Source organism: Haliotis asinina, chromosome 5 (assembly GCF_037392515.1).
Source record: "Haliotis asinina isolate JCU_RB_2024 chromosome 5, JCU_Hal_asi_v2, whole genome shotgun sequence".
Classification (NCBI taxonomy): Eukaryota; Metazoa; Mollusca; class Gastropoda; order Lepetellida; family Haliotidae; genus Haliotis; species Haliotis asinina.
The window spans coordinates 36,511,864-36,538,534 of NC_090284.1; the positions used below are offsets into that span (position 1 = coordinate 36,511,864).

Consider the following 26,671-nt stretch of genomic DNA (forward strand, 5'->3'; position numbering starts at 1 on the left):
TGCGTTAGTGAGTGAGAGAGAGAGAGAGGAGAGAGAGGAGAGAGAGAGGAGAGAGAGAGAGGAGAGAGAGAGAGGAGAGAGAGTGTGTGTGTGTATGTGTGCCGGTGTCTGTGTGTCTATCTATTTTGAATTGACTATTTTCAATAGTTAGATGTTTCCAGCAGCATTAACGTTTATAATCACCTGACTGTACTTATTGGAATGAAAACGCTGTATGTACTATACACCAGTAGTACATTATTAGATCGGGGCGTCCTGCTTTGTTGGATCCGTGTAGGAAGGAAGAATAGCCCGACTCCTCTTCGTTGTTGTCAGTCATATTATAGAAAGGACTGACGCTGATTTGATTTCACCACCACTCACCGATATGCCCTGGCTTTCACAGTCTTGTAATCACATACCAGTATCCGCGCTACGAGTACTTCCCTCTGTGTACCAACACGCCCCAAATGCAGGGTACCCGCCGATATTGCTGAACTGGGTACAGACTTTTTGAGCGCTGCGTTTGGTGTGGCATAACGAAGTGAGCGCCGTGTGATCTTGTAAGGGATCACAGTTCTCCAAGCGTATATTTCGGTTAGGTTATTAACAACGTTGTTTTCGTGGAGTGATAACCAAGACTGAATTCTAGAGCTGGATATCGAACAAATGGTGAAGTAATACTTCATATATATGCGTTTGTGGCTTCTCATAACGGATACTGACCAACATTATATCTAGGAGTCCAGTTCATGGTCAGAAGGTATGTGCTCCTTTAAACAACATATGATGGTGTTAACATGCATGTAAAAAACTATCATATAAGTCATTGATGTGCATAATGAGTATAGTTTGTCAAGCTACAGAAAACATTCTAATATATGTTGCGATTTGATTGAGTTATTTCGAGTTATATAATGTCACCTCGTGCTATAGCGGTGATGAAGAGAAGAGTGAACTCTAACAGCGGTGATGAGAAGAGTGAATCTCATTCAAATTGAAAACAAAAGGTACACATTTACTGAAGGTATAAAATAACTGATAAACGGAGTTCAACTTGTATATTGTCTCACGCCTGTCACGGCAGTCGATAACCTGGTCCCTGTCTGTAGTAACTATTTCTCTGTTGTTTTTGGACAATTGAAATGTATTGACAGTTCTATCAGGAAACACACCCATATAAGCTTGAGATATGTGGAAATGATAGTCGTAGTAATTGAGTAATCCTTTGTGTAGATACAGCCTGCTGAGTAAGAGTTGTAATATGTAGATGTTTTTGTGGAAGAATCATTCACTCCATAGTGGTTATTGATTTCATACCAGTGTTCCAAGCTCCGTGAAACTTATTGAAGTCAGTGTTATGAAAGTCCACAATGGCTATTGACGATAGCCCGAGGGAATACTCTTGATAAGAGGACAAACTGTCGACCATAACATAAGCAGCCATTCACACATCGAAGGAGAATAGGCCGATTCATCTAAACATCCCCCGGGGATTCGAACAGGGTCAGGAGCTAAGCTGTTAGATGTAAAGCCTTGTCCATTGGTACTCTTAAACTGAAATGCAACTCCAGATGTTTACCCTTCCGATAGGATGATACAACCTCTACACTGCCATGAAACACGCGCATACCGCTCGTAACGTCGCCCGAAGTGACCATGGCTTTCCCAGCCTACACTCATGCCCAAAGCCATTGGTCCAGTACGATGCTAATGAACCAAAGTCCGGAACCAAAGTTGACACTGGTAGTGACTTACAAACGCACGATGAAACTGATACTGACGTACAGCTAGACACTGACAGTGTCACCGAAGTACATTTCGACACTGACACTGTTACCAAAATACAGTTCGACACCGAAAGTGTTACCAAAGTATAGTTCGACAGTGACACTGTTACCAAAATACAGTTCGACACCGAAAGTGTTACCAAAGTATAGTTCGACACTGACACTGTTACCGAAGTACAGTTCGACACTGAAAGTGTTACCAAAGTATAGTCTGGCAATGACACTGTTACTAAAGTGCACCACGACAATGACACTGTTACCGCAGTACACCACGACGAGGACACTGTTACCGCAGTACACCACGACAATGACACTGTTACCGCAGTACACCACGACAAGGACACTGTTACCGCAGTACACCACGACAATGACACTGTTACTGAAGTGCACCACGACAAGGACACTGTTACCAAAGTGCACTTTGTCACTGATTTTGTTACAGAAGAACAGCTCGACACTGACACTGTGACCGAAGTACACCTGAACACTGTTTTCTAAGTACAGCTCGACACTGTCAGTGTTACCGAATTATAGTTTGACACTGACAGTGTTACCAAGGTACACTTCAACACTGACAACGTTACCACAGTACACCTCCACACTGACACTGTAAAGTGCACCTCCACACTACTAATAGGGTACAGCTCTGCCCTCAAACAGTTAATGGCGTACAGCTCTACCCTCAAACAGTTAACAGGGTACAGGTCGACCCTGAATTTCACAGTGAAAGCTGCCCCCTGAAATTGATAACCCTTTCACACTTATAAAACCGAGGGGGGAGGAGAGAACATGTACAGGACATTGCTGTTTATCAAGACAGGAACCAGGTAATGTGAGAACAGTGCCGGTGTAAGACTGAAAACTTGCCCGCGTCGAAACGTTTTCACTCTTACACCGGCAGCACGTATGTAAACACAACACTTAAATAACAGTTATGAAAATAAGTATTACTTTAAGATTATATCAATAAATTTTGACATACAATGACGTCTTCCTGTTTGAAAAATTGACCATAATGTCCAATAATTGATGTTATTGTCCCTCAATTTGTAAACGTGTATATAAAATAGCTCTTTCCTTTTGAGAGGTGCTTACAATGCAAATACCAGTGACTGCCGCGCTGCTTTTTTTGGAAAAAAAAATATATTTTTCCTGTCCATATTGAGTTTTCTCATTATAACATGCCATCGCCCCTTATTAATATTCATAAAGCTATTATATTTCAAGATCCAACAGTCAAGCGATACAGGCAATATCACTTGGAGTTTCTTTATACATACCTCACAACTGTTGTCTCCCTTTCTATGGTGTTTCAAGAAAGGGATTTCGCCATGGATGTTGATGTATGTATGTCCCGATCAGTCGATTGTTGACGAGCTCGTTGAGGTTTATTGAATGACACTGTATAGGTCACGAGGTCTTCTTACATTCGCCTTCTTTACCGTCGGCGCTATTGTTGAAATGTCCCCGTGAACCCATATACGATCATCAATATATCGATCATCCAATGGGATCGATATCGGCACAACAGTGTAAGCTAGATATTGCAGAGAGTGGATAATTCAGGGCCAAATACGATTATGTTAATCTTTTTTTCTTATCCTACTGTCCTAGGCTTTTATCTGTGGTAAATATTGGAGTAACTGTTGATTATAGTTGAGAATTATTTTAGAATAAATAATAAATAATAAACAAACTATGTGCCCCTGTGGCTTTAAAAGTGAACCAATCTTCGGTTTTCTTCGACTTGTACTGAATGAGTGAGTGAGATTAGTTTACACTTTAGATTAGATTAGTGACACTTTTAGCAATATTCCAGACATATCCAGTGGATGGCATCAGAAATGAGTGTCACCAATGAGGGGAATCGAACCCTTGACGAGCGAACACTTTAACCACTATGCCACTATACCAATTTCACAACGTGTTGTGAAAGCGTTTTTCATGGTGTGCACCTGAGCGTGGTCGGAATAAAATTTGATTTTACAGTGAAATGTGTCAGGGTCTTTCTGTACATGTGAGTGATATATGTTGTTTTAAAGTCAGCTGAAAGTGATTTGACATGCCACGTCTGTCACGTCAGAGACGCTAAGTGGATTTAGCGCGTTGGAAGTTGAACTAAGACAGAGCATTTGTTGCATGAGCTCTTAACGCTTCACGTTCAGTAATTAGCAGTTTAGTTCCATGATATCGGCAGGCAAATAGCGTGGTCGATCAACAGCGCACGACATTATTTCATCAGAACAAGTGTGTTACGAAACAGTGGTCAAGGTGCCTTTCGTACTGTGATGTAACCGCCAGTGCATTACTGGAAAAAAGAAACAGCTCAAAATGTCACCGAAGTGTGTATTGCATGTACAATGAACGATGGTTGTCCTTTACAGCAGAACTACTGAGCACCTTGCCACACTCAAGACCCGTGAATAGTCGGGTTAGAATTGATCTTAAGTGACCCTATCCTCGACTTCTCCCGGGTATACGTTCCGATAGATCTGCACTATACCCTGGATGCATGTAGGACCCGATAATTTTTGTTACATTCCTTTGCTGGCTCCTACTTCTCACAGTAGCCAGTCAGCTAAGCAGCTGTAACATCTGAGCTTACCAGTGTCAGCAAAGATAGCGGGTGCCGCTGCGAAGGTCTGTTCGCAATGCGACATACATTTTAGGAAATCGTACAGACAAATTGACAGGTTCGAAACCTAACAAAGTATATTTATGTATGCAAAATCTCCTCTTACCTCTTTTATGATACATCTGTATGATTTGTGTGTTGTCAAGTCTAATCGTTCGGACATTTTAAGAGGCGAAACTGAGTTGTGATTGGCACACTCAACTTCCCAGCGAAGGCATCTGATTGGATGAAAAAACAGACAAGGGAGGTAACAGAGTCATCAGGCCCCTGCATCCAGGGAATAGTGGAGATTTATCGGAACGTGTATCTTGGAGACATCAAGGCTGTAGTGATCCATACTTGTCGCAAGAGCCGACTAAGAGGATTGGGTGATCAGACTGTCTGACTTGGTTGGCGCAGTCATGTCATCGTATTCCAACAGCGTAAATCTATGCTCATGAGTCTGATCACTGGGTTTTCTGGTCCAGACTTGATTATTTACAGACTGCCGTCATCTAAGAGGAATAGTGCGGCATACAACTAAACTCACTCACGTTTTTTGTTTTGTTTTGTTTTTTGTTGTTGTTGTTGTTTTGGGCTTTTTTTTTGTTAGCTTATATATGTTTCAAGATGAGGTCCAGTTATACTGATTCTTTGCGTCAAACCGTCGGTGTCCTTTTATAGCTGGAATATTGCGTAAAATAAGAACCAATAAAACAATCAGTGCCACGCTTTGAGAGTCACGTGAGTGAATGCAGAAATGATTAATATGCATCTGTATGGAAGAAACCAGTAAGCCTGAAATAAAACGAAGAGGCTACAGGAGACATTGGGGGGCATCAAAACGCCCCTTTTTGCACGTCCAGTATTGGTATCTTCACATGTAACTGATGTCCTGCTTTAACGAGGTTTTGCTAATGAAAATATCAGTCATCCACACACAACATAGAACAACAAACAAAAACCTATCGAAGATTCTCATACCAGATATTAATTATTACAGTTATCATTACAATACTATTTGTTAAAACTGTAGGGTTTGACTTGGTGTTAAGAAATGGGAACCTACTGATCCCCATTTTTACCATCGCCTATATGCTGAGATATGTAAGAATTATCATATCATGCTTATGATTCTAGTCATGAAAGCTCACGGGTAATTTGGCAATGTTACAATGTTATTCGTGATGTTTTTAATGAGTTATCCATGTTCCAATCATTGCCAGCAAACTAGCTAGCAAATCATGTTGACATTAAGATCAATTAAACAATCGTGTTAATGCCGGCCTACCGTAAGAATACAGCACCGCAAACTTTAAAAACCCTTCATAATTCTCTTTTACATAATTGTAGGTGATTTTGTTCAAAAGCACGTTCTCGAAACAATGCCCCATGACGCCGACATAGCAACAAGGTCGTCAAGCTTAGCGAGTGCGTATAAGCCAACAGCACCAAGATAATGATTCAGACATTCTGCAAAAGTTAAACATATACGTCCTTCATTACTTCAAGTGAGTACGGTTTCGTAATATGCCAGCAATATCACTAGAAACGGACTTCACACACCTATGAAGGCAATCGAACCTTTGTCTTCAATGTGACGAGTGGACTCTTTAGTCATTGTGCTGCCCCACCGCCCCCATTACTTCAAGTGCCTGAGAAGGTGCTAAGCAAGGGAATGAAACCCAACTCACTCACTCTGGGATTTCCAAAAAACTTTAATGATACATCTAAATCGCTAACAGAATCCTTCGCTCGCTTTAACATTGGAACAAATCAATAAACCTTTTTTTCACAGTGTCTGGAATTGTCGCACGCTGCCATTTAAAGTACAGTGTACTTTAAGAAGCAAAGTGTGCCGGGTGATTGTGACGGTGAAAGAAAGCAAACAGTAGTGTGTGGAACCACACAGCGTTTATGTGCACAAACACAGTTCTACCATACATTGCTCTGCTCACAAATGGCGGAGGGCATTTGCATACACTTGCTACAAAAGCGGTGTCGCGATCGATGTAAATGACGTCTCCCAGTTTTATGTCGTTAATCACGAAGCTGATTTCACCCCTGTGCACCATAGAAAGGAAATCATGTCATTGGTCGTTAAAAATTCATTAATCGACTTGATCACTACAGTCAGGCAGTGGTGTCGATACCTGCTCCAGGCGACCACGGCGACAAATGAAACCTACCCTCAAATAGATACATTTAGATATCGATGTTATACACCAGTCAACTCGTTTTACTGGTAAAACCCAACCACGAGTCTGTGGGAAAGCACATTTGCTTTGGAGGAAGGTAAATATATTTACGTTGCTTCACTTGAATATTTTCTATGCGTAGTTTTGTAAAGAATCCAGATATAAAAGGTATTTAAGACAATTACTTAACAGTTGATGCTATAACTGCTTCAACTTGTCCTGTAAACTACTACCGACACTTTACGCTTATGTAAACAAACAGTAGATGGGTAGTGTGTAGGTAACTGTTTGAAAATAAATGTGCATAAGCGTTTTGTGAGAACCGCTATCAGTGAAAAGGTTTTCTTTGTGTTGTTGATATTAATTTTGCTATCTAGTCAGTGTACAACAATAGGGACACATAACGGCACGTTCGTTGCACTTTGAACGCAATCCCAGTGACCATATCCCTCGTAGGATGGAGCATAGGTAAGCGACCATGCTGACTTGGGGCGGTTAGGGGGCCTTCATTGTAAGTGTTGTGGTATCGGCCACTTCCTGCTGGCAACCGGATGTCTGAAGTCCCAATGCAGCTAGGCTATGACTGACTACGGCATAAAACAGTTTTTGTCATCTTAATCACTCTCTTGCTCAGTCAGTCAGCTGTATACAACTGTTGTATAGTATAGTAATGTCCCATTTAAGACATTAATGTAAAGTGAATGTTGTGTACGACAATTCAACATTACCACGGTATAGATAGATATAACGGAAATGGGATTGAAATATTGTACTAATGAGGAGAATCGAATCCGGGACTTATGTGTGAAGGACAGTGCATTTAACACTGGGCTATCCCATCTCTCTGGTAATATGAGCCGTAAATTAGGGTAGATATAGACCTTAAAAAGAGGAGTGCGTATGTATGTGTGTGGAGGGAGGGGGAAGGGGTCTTCATTACACGCCAGAAACAATCCTCACCCCGCATTCACCCGCTAGACATGTAATCATGCACTAATTTCGTTTCTTTTGAATAATTTGAGAACACATGATGCCTGAGCCAGTGACTCAGACACGGTGCTGATAAAGAACTAATATCTAGCCTTCAACAGTACGGCTGTTCGTAACGTATCGTGCTAGCACTGCCAACAACGTTCAACATGCAATCCTGATTGGTGCATTCAATCTTTCTCGTGCAAGAGCATATAACGTGACTTTTCAAACCCCTGCTTATCGTCTGGCATACAAATGAAACAACAGTTCGTTTGTGGGAAGAAATTGTGATTGGGCGATAGCTGTGTAAATGTGCCGCCTGATATGTGATCAATCCTATAACAGCGACACCAACAGGCTATCGGTTGTTCAATAGAGACTTGATATTGGGGACTGATCGCACGTGTGCCACTTCAAGCATGAACGGCATACGTTATAGTGCATCCACTGTAGACCACTGAATGTGCCGTGGTTTGGTTAAAGAGACTAGGTGATAGTAATCTAGTCTTGATAAAATATCAACCTATAGCTATTAGCTGGTTTGATGTAAATGATCTTGACGTTAATATCATTTCTGGTTGTCCTTTTATAGACATATATTTAGGAACACATTTCACTATGGCCTTTCCTGGTACAAGATGGTTCACTTCCCATTGAAATCTGTGCAGAACCACCCTCTTACTGAGTTGCGATAAAGAACAGATTAAGATCTGATCAGAATATATTTCAATGAAATCCATTCAGGAACACCTTTAATTAAGATCTGTTCTGAAACACCTTTCATTAAGATCTGAGCGAATGTAACACACGTAATGTACATTTCAATGTACTTTAGGAGAGAGAGAGAGAGTGAGAGAGAGGGGGTATGAGGAGGAATTGGCTCCAATCCCAATCCCCAACTATTCATGTACAAACAGAGGGGCAAACATAACAACATACATGCTATTAAAAAACACCTCTCGTTATATTGGTCATATTTCTTTGATTAGTTCAATAAAGACTAGGGTAAGACGTGAATTGAATGTACAAAAAAATGACGGCCATATGTTATACATTTTCTGTCGAAGTGGAAGGGACAAGGTGATCTAAGACACCCAAAAGATGCTGTGGATTACATGATGTATTCTTTTAAATGTAAAATTTTCAACTCAAATTAAATATATTTTTTTTCAAATTTAAAGGTATCTACTTAGTTTCAGTACAGTTCAGTTCAGAAGTCGCTCACATTTTGAATATAAATTAAAAATCAAACACACACAAACATGTAAAATTAAATGAGAGGTTTTAGCTATTTTGACCCTCAGTTTTACGATTGTTGTGGAACTTTGAACACGTGAGACCCAGCAAACCATACAGTAGCAAGATTTCGTTCAATCTGTAATTATCAGTCGTATGGATCGTTTGCATTTCACAAAAAGTGCACAAGAAACACACAAAAAACGAGGCGCATACTCTGTGGTGTATAGTAATTATACTTCAACTCTTTACTCCAATACCACTGATTGCTTCAACTCTTGCTTCAAACCTCATATAATTCACAGAGCGACAGTTGAAGAAGTGGTTAGACTATAGTTTTACAAAACGTCATCAAAAGAACTGTGTCGCCAAGAAGATTACAACGTCCAGGTGATATTAAACATATAAATCACGCTCTGACTGAGGTCTGGTCTTATAGGCATTGAATATTGTTACACGTTAATAATGTGGACACGGAACTATATCATATCCGTGTGAGTAATGGTGTACCCACTGTAGGCAATACCAACCCTACTCAGGACTGAGTTGCTATAGATAAGATTTCTGTCAGCCTTCCAAACAGTGATATATGCTATTGTACATGTGAACATACGACCCGACTGATAGTGAAAGAGTTCGGTCCCAGGGGTATTTTCTGACTATACTATCGAGTCAAGATTACTGCTGAAAGGTTTTGTACAGCTTACGACACAGCCGGCAAGGAGAAAGCCGCACCGCTCGTTGTTAGATTGAATATGGAATTTATAACAATCTTAAACTGAGTGCGGTTGCACGTGGTAGGCCGAACTGTCATTCTGTACTGTTAGATCTCAGAAGAAATCGATGGTTCAGTTCAGGTTCTAAAAGAGAGTGTCCTGGAAAGTATATGTAGATTGGTAACTGATTCTAGAAGGAATATGTCATTCAATATGGCGTTGTGGTGCAGATTGTGATATCAGATATCTGGTTTCTTTATGAACCTGTGTGTTGACTGGTTTGCACGGGATCATATACACACACACTTGCCTGATACACCAACACAGACTTTGTTCTGTACAATGACTCGGAATCAAATTTACGGGACATGGTAAGTTGATAACATTAATCTCTGTGTGTACATGTACGGAAGGAAATACGTGATTCCACCTTACATTTCAGCCAGTTTGTACTCTCTCCAGAAACAATTTTAATCTTGCGTGTGTTAAGATTAAAAATTACAGCATTGTTTATTAAAGTCTGAGTATAGTTTCACCAATGGTCCTTGTGATTGACAGTTCGAATAACAGTCTACCCTGGTTATGTTTTAGTATGTCAGTAAACGTGAGACGTGATATAACTGAATTTGGTTTCATGGCCGAAATATCGTTAAATACAACACAGAACCAAACTAATCCATTTATATAAGCACAATATTTGATGGTACCGCCGCAGTGAGGTTTCTATCCCCGGCTTGGTATGGCTATTCCTACACGTAATATGTAACCTTAAATTACTCATGTCAGTCACAAACAACTTTGATAATCTTTTGCTAAACAATCTTATCAGAACAACTGAAGTCTGCCTTCATGGCGTGATTGGTCAGAAAGGTTGCTATATTGAATGGCGTTTGATATCGCCGACTGGGTTGAGCCCCAAACTTCAAGAGTTTTATATCTCTTCCTCTCCTGAAGTAAACTAACACGCTTTATGTTTGTGATTTTTACAAGAGAGCCAGATACTGTAGTGTTTGAAACAGCAAGAGTAGCGGGTTTTTTTCTCGTCACGCTGAAGCCCGAGATTTAATTGTTTCAATGTTGAAACCAATTTCGGATGTCTCCACCGAGACATAAGACTATACTCGCACACGTCTTGGAGATACACAGACATACAGATACATAAGCCCACACCAAGGCTTGTCTTCAATAAGCCTACGTCCAAGTCTACTTTTCATTAGGCTACAGTAAAGGCTAGCCTTCACCTATCTTATATCAAATTCCAGACAATCCCGTGTTCTGAACAACGACCCAACCTATCAACTGAGTCAGACACTCCCACCTAAATGATCGAGTTCGATTCCCAGTACCACGAAGCTTATAGCGACACCACCGTCGATACATTAGTATAAAGCTTTATTCATCTCGCCATTTGTCGTGTACACACTTGGCACACATATTCCAAATATAAGGCCATCATCGCCATACATAGCATTACAGACCTTCAGCATTGGGATAAAGATGACCACTGAACAAAACCAGACCGAACATGTTTCAGTGATAAACCATGCTTTACGACTTTGGCACTTATAAACCAAAGCGTGTCCTCAGCGACACAAGCAATCCTGACACTGCCTGTTGTGATGTTCTGTTTTCTGCGTTCTGCAATGTAGGCCGCACGTCAAATCGACAAATGTATCTACTAGCACGATGAAGACTGGGCTGTGACCATCATGACATGCAGATCTACAGGAGACATAATCACGCCTTGCAGGGACACTGGTTCATGATAACATTTATGTAATGTATTGATCTGTTGGTTGTAGTTGCGAGTGTTCCACTGTCGGACATGTCTAATCGGATGTGTCATTTTGTCTGTGTGTATTTATTGTGGTAGCTGCAATTGTTTCATGGGAGAGGTTCGTACTGCGATTAATAGAATTTTTATCAAGATGGGATGTTATTGTTTTATATACCTGCTGAACTGTCTTACACTTGGACAATATCTCATGGACGTTCCCTCATTGTACTATAACTTTAACTCTATGTACCATGTGGGCAGCTCGTTGTAGTATAGCGTTCCACTCTTGACCTGGGTGCTGTTGTACAAAATGTTGTAAGTCAATGCTAAGGTAATATACTTTCTCACCACACTATAATGTTATCTCATAATACTATAATGTTATACTATAACGTCACCTCATTATACCATAACGTTCCCTTACCATACTATGATGTTATCTCATTGTACTATAATGTTATGCTATAACGTCACCTAATTGTACCATAACGTTTCCTTTCCATACTACAATGTTATCTCATAGTACTATAATGTTGTACTATAACGTTACCTTGCTGTACTATAGTGTTATCTCATAGTATAGTGCTGTACTGTAACGTCACCCCATTTCACCATAATGTCACCTCGCTGTGCTATAATGTTATCTCATAGCACTATAATGTTATACTATAACGTTACCTCGTTGTACTATAACGTTACCTCATTTTACCATATTGTTCCCTCAGAGTACTATAATGTTATCTCATAATACTGAAATGTTATACTATAACGTCACCTCATTTTACAATATATCGTTCCCTCACTGTACTATAATGTTATCTACCCGTGCAAATACGAGATAGAATTGATCTTCAATAACCCATGTTTGTCGTAAGAGGCGACTAACGGGTTCGGGTGGTCAGGCTTGCTGACTTGGTTGAAACATGTCCCCGTAGCCCGGTAGCGTAGATCGATGCTCATGCCGTTGATCACTGAATTGTCTGGACCAGGCTCGACTATTTTACAGACCGCCGCCAAATACCTGGTATATTGGTGAGTGTGGCGGTAAACAAACAACCAACACCTCCATGACATATCACTGCGCTCTGTCAACAGATGAATTGTCCAACGAAAGCATTGCTTTGTTTTGACAATGCGGATACAAGGAACAAAGCATCCAAACATCATTACGTTATATGCAAATTTTAGATCTGGTGATCAGTAACGACTGACGGTGTAAACCAACCACTTGTAGCTGGAAGATATCAGTACGTAGCATGTATTGTCACACGGACGGATAATCTATGTAAGGTGGCGCAGTAACCCCACATCATGTCTTTGGTTTCAGTGTCCCGATCCACAAAACCTTCTTAACGCAACGACATTCGCAGACCTATAGTAAACTATAGAGTTACGACAGGTCATAACGTTACGTACGCTTTGCGGAACCCCGTGGAGGCTTGTTTCTAGTAAATAGCATACGAAAGTCAAATATGGTTGTATTTTGAAAAGGGCTTGACTCTTTAGCAGTCATGCATATATAAACTACCGGACAAAAGAAAGTTCTCCCCTGTTGTTGTGGCTCATAACGAGGGCATCAAGACATATATGGCAGAAATATTGTTTACTCTACAAAATTTAACCATTTACCAAGAATGAAACAAGAAACTCGCCCATGATTCCGTAGATGTTGACTCTTACTCGTCTGTAAACAGAACTCACTCCCAGTACTGTCGCTGGCACACACGTACAGTTCAAGCCCACTGTAACGCGAGTTGACAGTTTTAAGGGATCAAGGCCATTCTACGAAAGGGACGGTGAGCTCTGGTGCCAGCCATACGGAGTCGTCTTAGGTGATCTGCTGATGGGGTGTCCCAAGGCCGGCGTGGTAACCCTTGGTATATCCGTTCTTGGACGGTCTTGTATCTGGCCTGCTGCTAGGTAAGGCCCAACAAGTTGCTGCAATTGAAGACTCTTGCATTGTGACGTTGTGAGACTTCTATTTCTGCCATACCAGGCTCTGTCACGTTCGGCTTGTGAAAGCCTCGGCGTTTCTGTGATGTTCTTCTTGATATTACATGGTTGCACTGTTCCACATCTATATTTATGCCACAACTGTTCGCAGGTATTTTCAACAAAGTCCATTTGTGCTGATTTGGATTTTTTCATGCCAGCACGAAATTAACTTAAACACGGACTTATGCCTTGCTCCTCGACCACAAAATGTGTTTTGCCGAATGTTTTTTTCTGAAACCATTTCACTTTATGGCAGTATTTGTAATTGCGAAAACGGTATTTTAGAAGTGATAAGTTTCTTTTTTTCTCTAGGGACGACTACCTTAGCGTTACGACAGTCCTAGGTCTATGTTATTTCATGTTCTACAGATGTCAGGATACCAATAGCTCTACGGCCACCATTATGTCTGTGTTTCTACAGATGTCAGGATATCAATAGCTCTACGGCCACCATTATGTCTGTGTTTCTACAGATGTCAGGATATCAATAGCTCTACGGCCACCATTATGTCTGTGTTTCTACAGATGTCAGGATATCAATAGCTCTACGGCCACCATTATGTCTGTGTTTCTACAGATGTCAGGATATCAATAGCTCTACGGCCACCATTATGTCTGTGTTTCTACAGATATGAGGATATCAATAGCTCTACGGTCACCATTATGTCTGTGTTTCTACAGATGTCAGGATATCAATAGCTCTACGGCCACCATTATGTCTGTGTTTCTACAGATGTCAGGATATCAATAGCTCTACGGCCACCATTATGTCTGTGTTTCTACAGATGTCAGGATATCAATAGCTCTACGGCCACCATTATGTCTGTGTTTCTACAGATGTCAGGATACCAATAGCTCTACGGCCACCATTATGTCTGTGTTTCTACAGATGTCAGGATATCAATAGCTCTACGGTCACCATTATGTCTGTGTTTCTACAGATGTCAGGATATCAATAGCTCTACGGTCACCATTATGTCTGTGTTTCTACAGATGTCAGGATATCAATAGCTCTACGGCCACCATTATGTCTGTGTTTCTACAGATGTCAGGATATCAATAGCTCTACGGCCACCATTATGTCTGTGTTTCTACAGATGTCAGGATATCAATAGCTCTACGGTCACCATTATGTCTGTGTTTCTACACATATCAGGATATCAATAGCTCTACGGTCACCATTATGTCTGTGTTTCTACAGATGTCAGGATATCAATAGCTCTACGGCCACCATTATGTCTGTGTTTCTACAGATGTCAGGATATCAATAGCTCTACGGCCACCATTATGTCTGTGTTTCTACAGATGTCAGGATATCAATAGCTCTACGGTCACCATTATGTCTGTGTTTCTACACATATCAGGATATCAATAGCTCTACGGCCACCATTATGTCTGTGTTTCTACAGATGTCAGGATATCAATAGCTCTACGGTCACCATTATGTCTGTGTTTCTACAGATGTCAGGATATCAATAGCTCTACGGCAACCATTATGTCTGTGTTTCTACAGATGTCAGGATATCAATAGCTCTACGGTCACCATTATGTCTGTGTTTCTACACATATCAGGATATCAATAGCTCTACGGCCACCATTATGTCTGTGTTTCTACAGATGTCAGGATATCAATAGCTCTACGGTCACCATTATGTCTGTGTTTCTACACATATCAGGATATCAATAGCTCTACGGCAACCATTATGTCTGTGTTTCTACAGATATCAGGATATCAATAGCTCTACGGCCACCACTATGTCTGTGTTTCTACAGATGTCAGGATATCAATAGCTCTACGGCCACCATTATGTCTGTGTTTCTACAGATATCAGGATATCAATAGCTCTACGGCCACCATTATGTCTGTGTTTCTACAGATGTCAGGATATCAATAGCTCTACGGCCACCATTATGTCTGTGTTTCTACAGATATCAGGATATCAATAGCTCTACGGCCACCATTATGTCTGTGTTTCTACAGATGTCAGGATATCAATAGCTCTACGGTCACCATTATGTCTGTGTTTCTACAGATGTCAGGATATCAATAGCTCTACGGTCACCATTATGTCTGTGTTTCTACACATATCAGGATATCAATAGCTCTACGGCCACCATTATGTCTGTGTTTCTACAGATGTCAGGATATCAATAGCTCTACGGTCACCATTATGTCTGTGTTTCTACAGATGTCAGGATATCAATAGCTCTACGGCAACCATTATGTCTGTGTTTCTACAGATGTCAGGATATCAATAGCTCTACGGTCACCATTATGTCTGTGTTTCTACACATATCAGGATATCAATAGCTCTACGGCCACCATTATGTCTGTGTTTCTACAGATGTCAGGATATCAATAGCTCTACGGTCACCATTATGTCTGTGTTTCTACACATATCAGGATATCAATAGCTCTACGGCAACCATTATGTCTGTGGTTCTACAGATATCAGGATATCAATAGCTCTACGGCCACCATTACGTCTGTGGTTCTACAGATATCAGGATATCAATAGCTCTACGGCCACCATTATGTCTGTGATTCTACAGATATCAGGATATCAATAGCTCTACGGCCACCATTATGTCTGTGTTTCTACACATATCAGGATATCAATAGCTCTACGGCCACCATTATGTCTGTGTTTCTACAGATATCAGGATATCAATAGCTCTACGGTCACCATTATGTCTGTGTTTCTACAGATATCAGGGTATCAATAGCTCTACGGCCACCATTATGTCTGTGGTTCTACAGATATCAGGATACCAATAGCTCTACGGTCACCCTTATGTCTATGATTCTACAGATATCAGGGTATCAATAGCTCTACGTACATGAAAATATCCTTGGTCAATGAAACCATGTAATAAAAGTGAAAGTTCACCTTTGCTTCAAAGAATGACCGGAAATGTTACTTTACGTCAAATGCTCCGTCGTGAATGTTCTATTGTAGTGAAAAAAGTAAGTTTTTAGCCTTGTCTGTATACTGTATGAAAAAGATAATGTACGTGATATAGCCATCAATGAAACGTTTTCTGTACAGAAAATTCAGCTATATATAATAGTTTCCAACATGATATGCCTAATGATACTATATACCCTTACCAATGTAGGCCACATGCACTTCGAAGGCTAAACAAAGAAGAGATTATTGTAAGTCATTCCCAGATTAAGGGGGATTGTCCTAGATTAAACACATTCAAATTCAGTAGGAATGCCAATTCGCCTTTGTGCCTTTTCAACACTGCAAGGGTCCTGAGTGGATTAAAACGAACGTCACAGATTGTTCTGATCGTCATATAAATGCCAGGTTTCCAGGTAACGACATTTAGGACGAACGTTATTGACCAGAAGAACATGGCGACAAATAAGTGTGTTACATTTGTTTCACGAAACGAGCGTCAGAATAGATATATTCCCAATGCAAGCAGAGAACACTCTCTGCGTGTTGTAAGTTCACAAACAGAAAGCGGTGAACCATTGTTGTGAATACAACATACAAATAAACCATTGCAATTGATATTGTACTTTTTAAAACGATCACATACAAACCGGAAGTTAATCTGAGAAGGATCCGCAGTTCAGTGAAATGAATGAATGAATGAATGAATGAATGAGTGAGTGAAAATTACAAGGGAGATGACCCATGTTACAACCCGTTCAGTATACTGGTGCACACATCAACTTCATGTTGGTTGCTTAGACTGTTACGTTTTTACAAAGGGGTTCAGATCAATAGTAAATCCACAAATTACTGCCTAAAGATTTTTTGAGTACATGAAACTAGCAACCCATGAATACTAGCCTGATTAGTAAAATGATAAACGTAGGTCTCTATTGATTATAACTGAACAAACAGTATATACAAGATATTGGAACCTTTGTTTAACGTTTACGGCAAGTGAAAATATAACAGGTCTTTATATCTAGCGATCTGACAAAAAATGTTAACAGAATAAATCACATCACTACTGGGATACATTGGAAGTCCGTGAAGACCCGGGGTAGAACTGATCTTCAGTAACCATAATTGTCGTAAGAACCTACAAGAACGGGATCGGGTGATCAGGCGCGCTCATCGTATCCCAGGTTGCGTTGAGCAATTTTCATGCTTTTGATCACTGGATCGTCTGGTCCAGACTGGATTATTTACGGGCGGCCGCTGTTTAACGCTGGGATATTGATGAGTATGGCGTAGAACTAAACTCACTCACTCATAATCAAAATATACGAGGTTTTGCGGTTGGTCCAGGCATTTACCCACATAGATAATTCCCAATCCTTTCATTTGACACTATGTAATATGTTGGCTGGTTTAGATGGGGGCTATGATGTTAACAAGCATGGGGTTGGGAGTTTGTGACTTTGGTTATTGCATGAAGGACATGCTGAAAACGTCTTTATGCCAGGAGATACTGAATGAAACAGTTTATTATCATACAATTTGGCAAAAGAATTCTTAATGTCATCTTTACGTTCGTAATGTTTTTAATTTCATTCGCTAATCCTGTCAAGTCACGTTAAAGAGAACATCACCCCCATACATTAGCTGAAGACATTATATTGAAGTTGGCAAGTGATTGTATATTTTCACATTCATATCACACGGGTGAAGATCCGGGTTAGAACTGATCTTCAGTAACCCATATGTGTTGTATGACGCGACTAACGGGTTCGGGTGGTTCGGATGTTCATGTTGTTGATCACTGGATTGTCTGCTCCAGAACCGATTATTTACAGACAGCCGCTGGAATATGAATGAGTGTGGTGGTGAACTAAACTCACTCAATATTTATATCATAATCGTTTGTAAAGTATACTAGACTATAATTGTGAACTAAATCGTACGCTTTTGTAGACATGTAATTTCACAGTTAACGTGGGGAAATGTCAGTGCTGGGTACAGTTCGGTCGTGGAATCATTCCGAGGGAAAACGCCAGTGTGGAATGTGTAGGGAGTTGTTCCGTTCTCGCTGTTTAGTATAGATTAGACGTCTATAAATAGCATATTGTCTTCTCACTTCTAAGTTTAGCATGATTGAACTGAACTTTTGCAACAACACATCAGACAGGACACCTGTATTTTACAGGCAGACAAAGTAAACACATGCCTCTTAACTATTTATGAGATGATTAACAATGTAAAATCCAAGAACTTATCACATCTCAAGTTGTCACAATGTGACAATGCAATCTCCGCTCGGGCGTTATGAGGTGGTTTAACCTACATAGCACCCGACAATATACACTCGTTACATTATATCAGCCTGAATTACTTTCACTATCGACTGTGCTGATCAACTGCTTTCAAATAAAAGTCCATTCTATACGGTGCATAATTTGCTCTGTATCTGTTCAGTGCATGCAGAAAACCTTTATTGACTTATGGCTCTAGCGTCATCGGTAACTAGGCAACGAGAAGGGCAAGGTTGTTTTCATTGAACGACCCGACCAACAATGGCGGCATGTCACGTGGGTGAATAGCTTGCTATCGAACAGTATGTCAGGTAAAGCGATTGGAAATCTGTCAAAATATTCGAGAAGGTTTATGGAAATGGTCCCATCTAAACAATCAGTATGGTCTTGATGGTATTTACGTGAGTATCTCGATTGTCTTGTTCACAAGCAGTTGGTGTTTTCTTAATCCCTTAATCCGTTTAGCTTAGGTAGATTGTGCGTCACACCTGTCAGGTATGAGCACTCCAGGACCTTCATGTACTGTGGTCAGTAACACACTGGTCAATCCAGCATTGCACTACTGACCTGTACTGCAGTAATATTTACCAGTCTAGTGTTTTACCATTGTCTTTTTACACATCTTTGAATTATTTATTTAGCCATTACATGACACGTAAATTTACAAAAACAAATTGTACATTATCAGTTGATCTGATTTGACTATGTTTTAGAAAGATGTTTATTATTGTTACTATTTCTCCGCTGCCCTGTTACAAAATGCATAACATTTTCAGAGAACGATTGAAACTAAGGGAGATCACTGATTTGAAAGGGAATGTTAACCAGTTCAACTATATTTTCCCATACATCAGGGTGTTATATACCATACTTAGCATTATTGATTTGTCATTAACTTAAATACCAACGCAGTGTATACACCAAGAGGCATTATAAGTATGTCATTATTGCTGATATCAGATGCAGTTTGAAAACACCGGATCATTCTTGAAACAATTTATTAAAGTTGTAAATGGTATGATTAAGAACAATTATGTCAAAGAATGTGTAAGGTTTGTGGTTTTGATTATAATCAAAGTGATTTTTAGATATTGAAATTGTCATCAGGTACCTAAACAACATTGCTTGGGCAAAATCATGTCATGTGTGATTGAAGTTTTGAAGAAATAGGTTTGGAATTACATGGATTTTGCCTTGCATTTTGGATAAAAGTCATGGTCAAATCCTAGTTTGTATGAGTGGTAATGTGTGTTTATGAACATTTTTCTTTGAAATGTAATGCAAGATTCAAAGCAAAACAAACAGCAGAGGCATTTACAGGTTGCATGTTTTATCAGCGAGAGTGGATGTATTTTATATGGGGACAGACAAAATCCCAATCGGACAAAATCTCATTGGACAAAATGTCTTTGGACAAATCCTACACCAGAATAACCAACATAGGACCAAATCCCATTTTTAATTTAATCATGTTTACATGACAGAGACCAGTGAGCAAGTTTAATTAGTAGCAATGTTTGATTATCATGTTTTCATGAATGAGTTAAATGAGAGTTCTTATGAGTTTAATCATGTTTTAGTGTTTATGTGCATATCATCAATATGACGAAAAATTATATTGTGTTGATTTATACTATGAGTTTAATGAGAGGTATAATGAGCTGAATCATGTTACTAGTGCTTATGTGCATATGGTCAATAATGCTTATTTATAAGGAAAAGTAAAATATAGTCTATTTTTAAAAAAAGGCATATATCATTTTACACACTGTTGGGATTTTGTCCGGTGTGTGCAGACATTTTGTCCAGTGGGATTTTGTTCTATGGATTTATGTCCGGCTGGGATTTTGTCCTACTCTTGGATATATAACTTATGTCACTGGAGGGGACACAATGAGAACAGTTTCCAAATTTTGCTTGACAGTCAGGCTAGGTATGCCTGAAAGTTACTAGCCCACAAGATAATTCACCAGCCCGAAATCTGAATGTACAAACTTAGCAAAAGATTACAAGAAGGTAAAATACCACAATTTATCAGGCCACAATTTTGCTTGATATGTATTATGACTTAACAAGTTGGAGAGTGATATATGTTTCAAAAAATGACACCATGAAAATTCACCCTCCAGTCCTAAGCCAGGGAGTGTGGAGATTTACTGGTCCAACTGGATTTTTACTAGCCATCTAGTCATGTGCTAGTGGTCTAACGGCTATTTTACGCTGTTGAGGGTAGGGATTTTTTTATACAGACAAGCAGACATGGTTGACAGGTCATGTATATAACAGTGATGATTGCAAGGCAAAGGTATTTAGTTCTATGTTTCATTGGAGTATTGAGTTGTGTGTATGACTGTAAAGTGTGTGTTTGTGTTGATGGAATGGATAAGTTCTGGATGAAGTCTATTTTCATGCAGCCCTACAGTTGGTTATACTGTATGCAACATTCAATTACCACTGTGCACGCCGATCCTCCCTTGCCCCAACCTCTGTGTCAACCAACCACCTGTGACGAATTTGAACCTTGAAATGCACCTGTTAATGATGTGACCAAGCTGAAACAATGTTTCCTTTGCAGGTGCTAGAGAGGGAGTTTGACACACCTGCCCCAGGAGAGCGAGTATGAGGGAACACCTGCGTCCGGCTGCGTACCTGTCTCACCTGGACCAGGACTGGGCACAGGCCAGCAGTCGAGTATGGTGACACGGTCCACTGCGCTCATCTACGGCAGCCATGGCTTTAGCACACTGCTGTGGCTACTGTTGGTGCTGGGGGGAAGGGGTTGCCTGTTGGTGGGGGCAGTCAGGGGGGAGTGTCCCTATCTCCAGTCGACACATGGATGTAGCTGCTCATCAACAACAGTGCATTGTGAGAACAAGAAGATCGGAACATTCCCCCATGCCAAGTACTTCCCAAGTGGTGTACAATACCTGTAAGTATGGAAATTGTCACTTACCTGTAGTATATTTACAGTTTTAGATACATGTAGCATAATTCAACACACATGTGGACTGTTTCCCTGGCCTTTCAGCAATATGATATACCTGTAATTAATCACCTATGAAGATCTGGGTTAGACATGATTATCAGGAAGATGCTTGCTGTGAGAGGTGTAGGATATAGGGTTGATAGGATGGTCTCATTGACTTGGTTGACACATGTCACCATATTCTAATTGCATAGATCGATACTCATGCTGTTGATCACTGGATTGTCTGGTCCAGACTCGATTATTTACAGACTGCTCTCATATAGCTCGAATATTGCTGAGTTAGGCACAGAACTAAACTCACTCACTCACTAAAATAATCAACAATGTCAGATATTAGAAAGCAATGAATAATGTCGTACATCTGTGGTAAATACCTGTTGGTTATCAACAGAATCATATACATGTAAGTTCTTAACAAGGTGACCTTTACAATTCACCTTGATGTACTCAACAACATTGTATGTGTAAGGAATCAACAGTGTCATACACCTGTAAGTAATCAACAGTATGATGTACTTGTAAGTAATTAACAATGTCACATGCTTGTAAGTAATCAACAATGTCACATACCTGTAAGTAATCAACAATGTCACATGCCTTTAATTAATCAGCAATGTCACATACCTGTAAGTAATCTACAGTGTCAGGTGCCTGTGAGTAACAATGTCACATGCTTGTAATTGATCAGCAATATCACATACCTGTAAGTAATCAACAATGTCACAAACCTGTTAGTTATCAGCAATATCACATACCTGTCATTAATCAACAATGTCACATACCTGTAAACCTGTAATTAATTAACAATTTCACATAACTGTACTTAATAAAAAAAGTGAAATACCTGCAATTAATATAAAAAGGCATGAGCCTGTAATCAATAAAAGTCACAAACCTGTACACTATCAACAATATCACATACCTGTAATGTATAAACAATGACACATATCTGTAGGTAATCAACAATGTGACACACCTGTAAGTATTTTGCACAAGTTTAAAAGTGCTCCTTGTATAGTCCTTGTGTTGTCATTCTGGTGCGTGTTGATTCCACAAGTGTCAACAAACTACAGTTTAAAGTTCCAAAAGATGTCCAATGTTGGAACATATCTATTTTCTTATTAGCATGTCAGTTCCAGTACTATTTGGTCAAGTTCCTTTCAGAACAATCTTATAACACCTTACATTTGACCAAATTCTTCAATGCACTGAGTATTCATATCTATTGATGTTTAATTGCAATACCTTTCATCGACCACATGTATGATTACCAGTTCATTCTTATCAACATAGCTTTATAGATTTGACTGTATACACCCCCCAAAACAGCAGTTTACCCTGAAAGTTGAGCTGAAAGCGAGGCGCTAGTTGACAAATATATTGACAAATGCAATACAGTATAAATACCTGAGATATAGGTCTAGAGGGTACTTTATATGACTACGGTTTGCAAGCAGAATATTGATCGATAAATCTTTCATTCAGCCATGAAAAAGACCGGTCACGTGACAAACGTGTGATCTTGTAACAGAGGGCGTCTCTGAATGTTTTAACACAACACCCAGTTGCGTGATCATTGAGCTGTGATAAGATAAACAGATTTGCGTAGTGATTTAAAAACAAATGTAATTGTTGTCAAACCTAGTTCTCTTTAACCGGTTGTTAGAGCAATGAATATATAATAATCTCTTCTCATGTGTTGTGACTGCTTATGTAGACTGTGAAAACATGAATCTCCAAAACCAGTAAATCTTGTTTGTCTTTTTCAAACATCAAAGGAAACGGAAACCAGTTACTTATTAAATGAATGAGCAGTGTACACTTGTATTGTTTTCAAGTTGTTGACTTCTCTGAATAAAGTGAATGATATATGTATATTATCGCATGTTTTTATTCTCGCGTCATGAAGTCTGATGCAAAGTTCGCGAAAATTAAACAGTCGTGAAAATTTGGCTGTTTACAGTAGTCAAATTCCTGCTATACAGATGTAAATATAGTATGTTCTAGTTGTTGTCAAATTTAAGTTTGTGTTTCAGATATTTTACTGCAAACAGCTTGACACGGATGGACCTCACTGATGATAGGTTTTCTAACCTGAAAATAATGTAAGCTCACTATCAACGATACTTAAATATAAGTCATTGAACATCAAGTACCTTTAACAGGTTCACTAGGTTGTTTCTTTTCATGTATATTTGTGTACCCAAATTGTCTCATGTCTTTTCACAATATATACAGTTAGATGCTGTAATAGAAGTGATATGTCAATCTCATCAAAATCTGATCTCAGCACTTGCTACTGCTACTCAAAGACCTGAAGACACCCCACTACAGGTCACAATGACACCATGACACTATTCTGATCTCAGTTCTTTGCTGCTGCTACTCAAAGACCTGAAGACACCCCACTACAGGTCACAATGACACCATGACACTATTCTGATCTCAGTGCTTGCTACTGCTACTCAAAGACCTGAAGACACCCCACTACAGGTCACAATGACACCATGACACTATTCTGATCTCAGTTTTTTGCTACTGCTACTCAAAGATCTGAAGACACCCCACTACAGGTCACAATGACACCATGACACTATTCTGATCTCAGTGCTTGCTACTGCAACTCAAAGACCTGAAGACACCCCACTACAGGTCACAATGACACCATGACACTATTCTGATCTCAGTGCTTGCTACTGCTACTCAAAGATCTGAAAACACCCTACTACAGGTCACAATGACACCATAACACTATTCTGATCTCAGTGCTTTGCTACTGCTACTCAAAGATCTGAAGACACCCCACTACATGTCACAATGACCCCTGCCACTTTGTCTGAAATGACGAACAAGAAGTTAACATTAGCCAGTCACAAACAGCTTCCGTCAGCTTTAAGGCAGTTGTTCCAAACTGGCAACTTCCATTATAGACTCAGCTTTGAGGAATATTTGGTGAAGTTTTTGGTTAAGAAAATCAGGTCTGTCTGTTAGACGACTAACACTGGATGGCCGTGCTTTGTACGGTCAATGGAAAATGTCTCCTGTTTGAAATGTTTGTGCCATTGGATGATTCTGAAGGAATCAGGTATATAGCCCACAGGTGTCCATGACCTTGTGTTAACTCTTTCCAATTAGCATGGTTGAGAAGGATTTTCCAACTATCCCTTCCCTGTCTGGTAAGCATGACTCTGCTTAGTTGGATGACAGGTCATTCTGACCACAGATGTTTGTTTAGTGGCAGCCATGGTGTGATTTGAATTTGACTGGCAGAATATCTCATTGATATACCCTTCTTTCACTGAAGACACTGTGAGGTAGCACAAAAGTACTTTGGTTCAAATACTTAACACATTTGATTAGCTTCACAGATAAGTAGCTAGCATATACTACGGTCCATAAGATTTTATGATTGTTTATTAAGTTGTTAGTCCATGTCTGCATTAATTCTTAACTAAAACAAACCTTGACAATGATAGTACCACAAGTGAATTTTGATATGAGTAAAGATCATCTTGGTGATACTAAGGCCATTTGTAGAAGGCCACATTGGCATTTCCTTAAGATATGATTGAAAATATTCTTTGTCAGTGCAGCTTGTTTTCACTCAGTAGCCCATTGTTCTTAGGGATGTACTAAAATCTAGTGGAAATATTCCTCTTTTCTATTCTCCCATAACAGCCAAATATTATGGACAATGTGTTTCTGATTTAAACAAAGCCGAAGTTACAGTTTTGAACATATAGCTGTAGTTCTCACATCATGTTTAGAAGCTTGACACAAGTAGCAAGTGTCTAGCAAGAAATAGATAGTATCTTATTTATGATTCTATTTCATTGTAGTGATTTCTCCTCCAACAAATTAGAGAGTGACTCGGGAATTGCCAAGACTCTACTTGCTCTACAACATCTAGAAGAACTGTGAGTTGTTCAATACAACTTAAAAGATATTGGTTATTTATGGAAAAATAATGCAAAGCTCATATGTTCTTCCTAAAAGCATCTGACTGACTGAAAGATCAGGTGGGCCTATGTTGACTTGTGTTTTCTGATGTCTGCCATCTGACTGACTGAAAGATCAGGTGGGCCTATGTTATGACTTGTATTTTCTGACGTCTGCCATCTGACTGACTGAAAGATCAGGTGGGCCTATGTTATGACTTGTGTTTTCTGATGTCTGCCATCTGACTGACTGAAAGATCAGGTGGGCCTGTGTTATGACTTGTGTTTTCTGATGTCTGCCATCTGACTGACTGAAAGATCAGGTGGGCCTGTGTTATGACTTGTGTTTTCTGATGTCTGACATCTGACTGTCACTGACCATGTAAACATCTATAGAAGACTCATTCAAAATGTCTTAAAACTTGGTACAGATCCTGATTTTTAGCACTATTGTACATTTCTACCTTGATTTCTCTCTAACAGTATAGTGCATGCCGAAGACCTGGGTTCGATTCCCCACATGGGTACAATGTGTGAAGCCCATCTCTGGTGTCCCCTGCTGTGATGTTGCTGGAATATTGCTAAAAGTGGCATGAAACCAAACTCATTCACTCACTCTCCTACCCTCTTGTCCCTTACATTCCTCTGCCCTGGGACCTTCCCCAAATGTTTTTTGTTTAGGAAAGTTTTCTCAGAACATATATTTGAGCCTACAGATTTGGTAGGCTGAAGGAGCTGAACTGTCCTATGTGTGTCTCCTTACACCACAGGTAAACTGTGGCACAAATAGGCTTGCACAGCATAGAGAATATGACCAGTCTTCTCATATGCAAGTGAAGCAAGTAAAGGTTTGCAACATACTTCCCTTGCTTTGGTTCGAAAAAATATTTTTCATGTCAAAATAAAACATCACCACCATCAAAGGTATACACCCATTTCTTCACTGGGTTGTGCTCTCAGATTTCCTGTTTGCTTGTGCTTTGACAGACTTGTAAGTTTAGATTTTAATGTTTTTGTGCCGAAAATAGTTGAATTTCTCCACCTACCCCAACCCTTTTATACCCCATATCTTCTTTTGAATCTTTCAGGTATCTACAACACAATAACATAAAGAAAATTGATACTTCCTATCTGCATGGTACCAAACTTAAAATTTTGTGAGTACATTTCAATATTTGATTCTGTACGGTTTGTGTTGCTTGGAGATCTCAGACACCAAACATCTCATGTGAAAATGTAATATCCTTGGTGACATCAGTGTAAA

At 39.7% G+C, this 26,671-nt stretch overlaps 1 protein-coding gene across 1 annotated transcript in view; it reads left to right on the plus strand.

The window, feature by feature from the left end:
* The first annotated feature begins 499 nt into the window (after positions 1-499).
* Positions 500-26,671, plus strand: part of LOC137284237 (polycystin-1-like) — a 76,184-nt gene continuing 50,012 nt past the window's right edge. The window contains exons 1-5 of the mRNA XM_067815970.1: positions 500-742; positions 21,056-21,409; positions 23,506-23,574; positions 25,309-25,386; positions 26,496-26,564. Coding sequence (XP_067672071.1) covers positions 21,174-21,409; positions 23,506-23,574; positions 25,309-25,386; positions 26,496-26,564 — 452 coding nt within the window. The 5' untranslated portion in view covers positions 500-742; positions 21,056-21,173. The remainder of the gene's footprint in view (positions 743-21,055; positions 21,410-23,505; positions 23,575-25,308; positions 25,387-26,495; positions 26,565-26,671) is intronic.